The sequence below is a fragment of the Pelecanus crispus genome, chromosome 1 (genome assembly GCF_030463565.1).
Source record: "Pelecanus crispus isolate bPelCri1 chromosome 1, bPelCri1.pri, whole genome shotgun sequence".
Lineage (NCBI taxonomy): Eukaryota > Metazoa > Chordata > Aves > Pelecaniformes > Pelecanidae > Pelecanus > Pelecanus crispus.
The window spans coordinates 1,420,113-1,426,407 of record NC_134643.1 but is presented as its reverse complement, the minus strand read 5'-3'; the positions used below and the strand labels follow the sequence as shown (position 1 = coordinate 1,426,407).

The window sequence follows — 6,295 nt, the reverse complement described above, 5'->3', positions numbered from 1 at the left end:
AAAAAAAAAAAAAAATTAAACAAACTCAACCAAACCAAAAAACTCCACCCACGCTTTGCGACGGCTCCGAAAAGCGAGGCTGGGGCCTGCAAAGTTTTTGCAGGCTCTTCCCTGGAGCAGAGGAGGGGGGAATTCGGATGAGTGTGTGTGTGTGTGTGTGTGTCCCCCCCAAATCAACCCCCTCGGAGCAGGGCAGCGAGCACCTCTCCGAATTTTCCTTGCTGGGGGATTCTCTGCTGCGCTGCCCCTCGCCACCTTCACCCCCCTTGTTTTGGGTTCCCCCCCGGTGATGGAGCAGCCCCCGGCACGGCGCGGCAGAGACCCCGGGGTCCAGGCCTCGTCTCTTTATTCTCGGCGGAAGCAAAGGGCGACGGCGCAGCCCCACACTGGCCCCACACGAGAGGGGACGCGGGCCCACGCCTGTCCGCGCCTCTGCACGGGGCTCAGCACCCCGCGGAGGGGTTCGAGCCCCCCGGGGCAGAGACGGGACCCCCGGCCTCGGCTAACGAAGCACTCCTCTTCCTCTTCTTCCAGGCCGGACGCGCAGGCGATGGCTCCCGCTCCCGGCTGGCAAGCGAAGCCCTCGGCTGTCCTCCCCACGGGGCACCGTGACGGAGCCGATGGGGTTTGTGGCACTCAGCGATGGGGGGAACATCCCCAATTCCGGAACCAGCCTTGCCCCGGGCAAAGGCAACTCTTGGTGCATGGGCAGACAGACAGACAAACGCCCATCTCCAGCACAGGAGGAGATGGGAAGCACATCCGAGCGCAAACCTGCTTCGTGCACAAACTGCGCACCAACTCTCAGCCCCCCAAGACGGACGGACGGACGGACAGACGGACGCAGCAGTTCAGCAGGGCTGGTTCAGTCCCCCAAACAGGGCGCAGCAGCGCGGCACGTCCCGGCCCAGCCGGCGGCGCCTGCTCTCGCACCGGCTGCCAAAGCCACGGAGTCCCCAGCGTCCCCGCGCGTCCCTCTCCGCAGCACAGCGGCCGCCGCGCACGGATCCGGGCGTCCGCAGCTCGCGCCAACTTCCCTCTTCTCCGGCAAAGCCCCTTCAGCTCTTCCTACCGGTCCAGGGTTTGGAAAATCACCGCTGAGGTCCCGGTGCCACGAGCCGCCGCTGTGCCGCGGGGACGGATGCCGGCTGTTGCCCGCGCTGCGCCGGGGCTCAGTACCAGGGGTCAGCCCGGTGCTGCTGGTTGTAGAGCTGCAGCTTGATCTGGTCCCTGACCTGGTTGATGAGGATCTGAGCCAGCAGGATGCCAACCAGCTGCGGGAGAGGGAGAGGGGGGCGAGAGGGAGAGGAGGAGAGGGAGAGGGAGAGGAGGAGAGGGGAGAGGGAGAGGAGGAGAGGGAGGAGGAGGAGGGAGAGGAGGAGAGGAGAGGAGGAGAGGGAGAGGAGGAGAGGGAGAAGGGAGAGGGAGAAGGGAGAGGGAGAAGGGAGAGGGAGAAGGGAGAGGGAGAAGGGGAGAGGGAGAGAGGGAGAGGGAGAGGACGAGAAGTAGAGGGAGAGGACGAGGACGAGAAGTAGAGGAAGAGGACGAGGACGAGAAGTAGAGGAAGAGGACGAGGACGAGAAGTAGAGGAAGAGGACGAGGACGAGAAGTAGAGGAAGAGGACGAGAAGTAGAGGGAGAGGACGAGAGGAAGGCAGCGAGGAAGAGGACGAGAGGAAGGCAGCGAGGAAGAGGACGAGAGGAAGAGGACGAGAGGAAGGCAGCGAGGAAGGCAGCGAGGAAGGCAGCGAGGAAGAGAGGAGGAGAGGAAGAGGAGGAGAGGAAGAGGAGGAGAGGAAGAGGAGGGCGCTGAGGGACGCCGCTCAGCGTCACCCCGCCGCCCTCCCAGCGCGTTCCGCGGCTCCAGGTGAGGACGCGCCCGACGTCGGCACCGCTCCCCTCGCCCCAAATCCCACCCCGACTCCCCAGGCTCGCGGTTTAAAGCGACTCCGCCGAGCGCCCAGCGGCGCTGCGTGCCGGTGCCTCCTCCCCGGTACCTGGGGGACGGCCAGCCCCAGGGCGATGCCCCCCAGCAGGAAGAGGTTGCTGTGGATCCAGTTGACCAGCTTGTCGATGCAGCCGTTGGTGTAGATGAAGGTGCTGGCCTCCAGGTAGCTCCTGGCCTGCATGCCCTGCCCGCACATGGTGTTGACGACGGCCTGCGACGGGGACAGCGCATGGAGGGGCTGGGGACACAGGGCGGGGGGTCCCCGCCTCTTGCGGGGGGGGCGGCCGGCGGCGCGGTGCCGCTCGGGGTGTCCCCCCTCCTCTGGGCCAGCCCGCCCTCGGCGTCCCCCAGCCCCGTCCCTCCAGCGCTGCGCTCCCTAAACGTACCCCAAAAGGGACAACACCTGGCGGGGGGGGGGGGGGCAGGGTCCCTGCCTCCCTCCAAAAAGCCCCCCCTGCTGCCCCCTCCAATTCACCCCATCCCCACTGCAGTGTCCCCACCCGGGGGTCCCCAAACCCGGAGGGCGGTGTGGGGTCCCGTCCGTTGCCGGTGGTGGGTTTCTCTCCCGGGGGGCCCAGCACAGCCCCGAGGGATGGGAGAGGAGGTGCGGAGCGGGGGTCCCCCGTGGATACCCCAGGGTGCCCATCCTCACCTCGTTGGCGTCCCGCAGGCAGCAGGAGAAGGGCACGGAGCAGCGCTCGCGGCTGGGGTTGGCGGCAGTGCAGTTGAAGTAGATGTTTTGGGACCAGTCCTTGTAGGAGACGCCCCCGCAGCAGCTGAACTGCGGGGAATGGCAGCGCGGCGCTCAGCGGGGAGGGGACCCCGGGGGACGGGGGACGGGAGCGGTGGGACAGCGTCCCAGCTTGTGTCGGGAACAGTGCGGCCAGCAGGAGCAGGGCAGGGATCGTGCCCCATGCTCGGCGCTGGTGAGGCCGCACCTGGAATGCTGTGCCAGTTTTGGGCCCCTCACTACAAGGAGGACATTGGGGTGCTGGAGCGTGTCCAGAGAAGGGCAGCGGAGCTGGGGCAGGGTCTGGAGCACAGGGCTGGTGGGGAGCGGCTGAGGGAGCTGGGGGTGTTCAGCCTGGAGAAGAGGAGGCTGAGGGGGAGACCTGATCGCTCTGCAGCTCCTGGCAGGAGGGGGCAGGGAGCGGGGTCGGGCTCTTCTCCCAAGGAACAGCGATAGGACAAGAGGAAATGGGCTCAAGCTGCACCAGGGGAGGTTTAGGTTGGAAATTGGGAGAAATTTCTTCATGGAAAGAGTGGCCAAGCATTGGAACAGGCTGCCCAGAGAGGGTGGGGGAGTCCCCCAGCCCTGGGGGGGTTCAAACAACGGGCAGAGGTGGCACTGGGGGACATGGTTTAGTGGGCGGTGGGGGGTGTTGGGTTGATGTTGGACTGATGATCTTAGAGATCCTTTCCAACCTTGGTGATTCCCAGTTTTTACTTTCAATAAAAAATAATCCAGCCACCAAGCCAGGAAAGATGAAATTAATTATGACTCTGCCCTTAATTGGTTTGGAGGTGGCCTTGGCAGCGTTGGGTCAATGGTTGGACTGGGTGATCTTGAAGGGCTTGGCCAACCTCAACGACTCGCTGACCCTGACAGCAGGCCTTCACGGGCAGCAGGTGACGGCCCTCCCAAGCCCACCTACATCCACCCCGCCCCATCACCGCCACCCTTAGGGGCGAGCAGTCGCTCCCAGCAGTTTCACTAGGCCCTACACAAACACCGGCTGCAGCAGCGACACCGAGGGGTGTTTCTTTTCTCACCCCCGCCTCCTTTTTCATCCAGCTCTCCCCAGCCTCTACCTGCCCCGGCAGGGCTTCACCACGAACATCAAATCCTCGCGGAGGAACCACCCGACGTCCCCACCCTGGGGGACCCCGCGGGTTGAAGCCTGACCCAGGAGCGGGGACGGTGTCCTCGGCCGTCGCAGGGAGCTGGCGTGTCCCCCCCCCCGCCACCACGCACCTCCTTCTGCCCGAAGTCGATGAGGTTCTGCAGGTCCAGGTCATCCCGGTAATGCACGATGGCGCCGTTGATGATCTCGCTGACCTTTCCCGCGCGCCTGCGGGGGTGGCGACATCGGCAAGGACGTCCACCCCGACGTCGACGGGGGCTCGGGGTCATCCAGCCCCCCGCCACGCCGCCCCCCACGCCGCCCGTACCTTATCGGAGAAAACGAAGCCCAGCACGCCGGCCGCCAGCGTGCAGGAGGAAGACGACGGTCAGGCAGACGGAGAACTGCGGGCGAGAGGAAGGTGACGACGGCGGCGGGGCCATGGGAGACCCCCACGGGGTGGGGGCCCCCGCCGTCCCCCGGCCACTCACCGTCTGCAGCAGGCAAATGTTCTCCCGCAAGGAGCCGACGCAGCCGCAGAAGGTGATGAGGAAGGTGAGGACGCCGACCACCACGAGCAGGATGGCGGGGGTCCACCGCCAGGCAGGCCATCGCCGCTTCTGCCGCAGCGAGCCGTCACCGGCAGCCCCCCCGCCGGCGCCGCAGACCCCCACCCCGGCGTCCCGCGTCCCCCCCGGGGCCGGGGCAGCCCCTGGCCGTCACCCCCCGAGCTCACCTGCGTGCTTCAGCAGCCGGGCGTAGACCCCCCACCGCCACCATCACCATGGAGATCATCTGCGGAGCGCGCCGGGTGAGCCCACCCGCCCCGGCACCGCCGCCCTCCCGCGCCGGGGGTCCCGGACTGCAGCCCCCCGTGGGGTCGGGGCTGCGAAGGGGGAACCGGAGCCGCTGCCTCGGCTTCCCCTCGTCACCCCCATTACGGATCCATCACGGGGTGGGACGGAGCCCGCCGCGTCCCCCCCCTCCCCGGGAGGTCACCTCCGGCCCCACCGGCCCCGGCTGGACGCCCAGGGGACGTCGTTTGTCGGAAGCGAGAAACTTCCTCAAAAATGGGATTTTTAAACCACGGAAACGTCCCCCCCAAAAAAATTCCGGCCCTCAAAACCAAGAAAGACCCAAAAACATAACATCCCCCCCTGACGCATTTAAAAAAACAAAAAAAAGTGTAAATAAATTCCCCAAAGCATTAAACCCCCCCCCCCCAAAACGTGAAAGAAACCCCCAAAACGTGAAAGAAATTCCCCAAAAACATTTTAAAAAAATCCAAAAAGACCCCAAAACATGGAAAAACCATGTGGCTTCCCCGGAGGGGCTCGGGGACGGGGGGGTCCCGGTGAGCCCCCAGGGATGGAGGGGTCCCGAGATGAGGGGTCCCAGGGTCCCGGGATGGGGACGGTCCCAGGGTCGGGGGGTTCCCGGTGAGCCCCAGGGATGGGGGTCCCGGGTGGGGTCCCTGGGGGATGGAGGGGGTTCCCGGGGGATGGAGGGGGGTCCCCGGCGGGGGTCCCGGGGGATGGAGGGGGGTCCCGGGGGATGGAGGGGGGTCCCCGGCGGGGGTCCCGGGGATGGAGGGGGTTCCCGGGGGATGGAGGAGGGGTCCCCGGCGGGGGTCCCGGGGGATGGAGGGGGTTCCCGGGGGGATGGAGGGGGGGGTCCCCGGCAGGGTCCCGGGGATGGAGGGGGGTCCCGGGGGATGGAGGGGGGGTCCCCGGCGGGGTCCCGGGGGATGGAGGGGGGATCCCCGGCGGGGGTCCCGGGGGATGGAGGGGGGTCCCGGGGGATGGAGAGGGGATCCCCGGCGGGGTCCCGGGGATGGAGGGGGGTCCCGGGGGATGGAGGGGGGGTCCCCGGCGGGGTCCCGGGGGATGGAGGGGGGTCCCTGGCGGGGTCCCGGGGGATGGAGAGGGGATCCCCGGCGGGGTCCCGGGGGATGGAGGGGGTTCCCGGGGGATGGAGGGGGGGGTCCCCGGTGGGGTCCCGGGGATGGAGGGGGGTCCCTGGTGGGGTCCCCGGGGGATGGAGGGGGGTCCCCGGGGGATGGAGGGGGGGTCCCCGGCGGGGTCCCGGGGATGGAGGGGGGTCCCCGGGGCCCCCCGGGCTGGCACTCACCCAGAAGAGCATGTTGAAGAAGAAGAGCACGTACTTCACCACCGGGCTGACGAAGGAGAAATCGTCCCCGTGGGGCCCGCCGCCGCGCGCCGCCCGCCTCGCCATGGCGGAGCCGAGCCCGACCCAAGCGGGCCGAAAGGAAAGGAGCCGAGCCGAGCCGAGCCGAGCCGAGCCGAGCCGAGCCGAGCCGAGCCGAGCCGAGCCGACAGACCCCGCTTCGCACCGCCGCCGCGACCGCAGCTGAGCCGGGCAGCCGCCCGCCCCCTCCTTTCGCCGCCCGCTCATTGGTCCGTCTGGCCCACTCTGCTTTCCCATTGGTGCTTCGCCACGTCGCTCGGCCGCCGCCGTTTCCTCCCCCCGAGCGCGGTGTGTCG

The 6,295-nt window shown here is 67.8% G+C and overlaps 2 protein-coding genes across 2 annotated transcripts in view; both read right to left on the bottom strand.

Annotated features, from left to right (window-relative positions):
- LOC142597004 (tetraspanin-33-like) overlaps window positions 1-655 on the bottom strand; it is a 2,970-nt gene extending 2,315 nt beyond the window's left edge. The window contains 1 exon segment of the mRNA XM_075727453.1: window positions 608-655. Within this exon segment, the coding sequence (XP_075583568.1) occupies window positions 608-655 (48 nt within the window).
- Window positions 656-1,172: 517 nt separating this feature from the next.
- On the bottom strand, window positions 1,173-6,026 carry LOC142597130 (tetraspanin-33-like). The gene is given in 11 exon segments (XM_075727565.1): window positions 1,173-1,274; window positions 1,997-2,158; window positions 2,600-2,728; window positions 3,923-4,019; window positions 4,109-4,158; window positions 4,160-4,195; window positions 4,283-4,381; window positions 4,383-4,411; window positions 4,528-4,558; window positions 4,560-4,586; window positions 5,922-6,026. Coding segments are annotated over 11 exon segments (867 nt in total).
- Window positions 6,027-6,295: the final 269 nt, after the last annotated feature.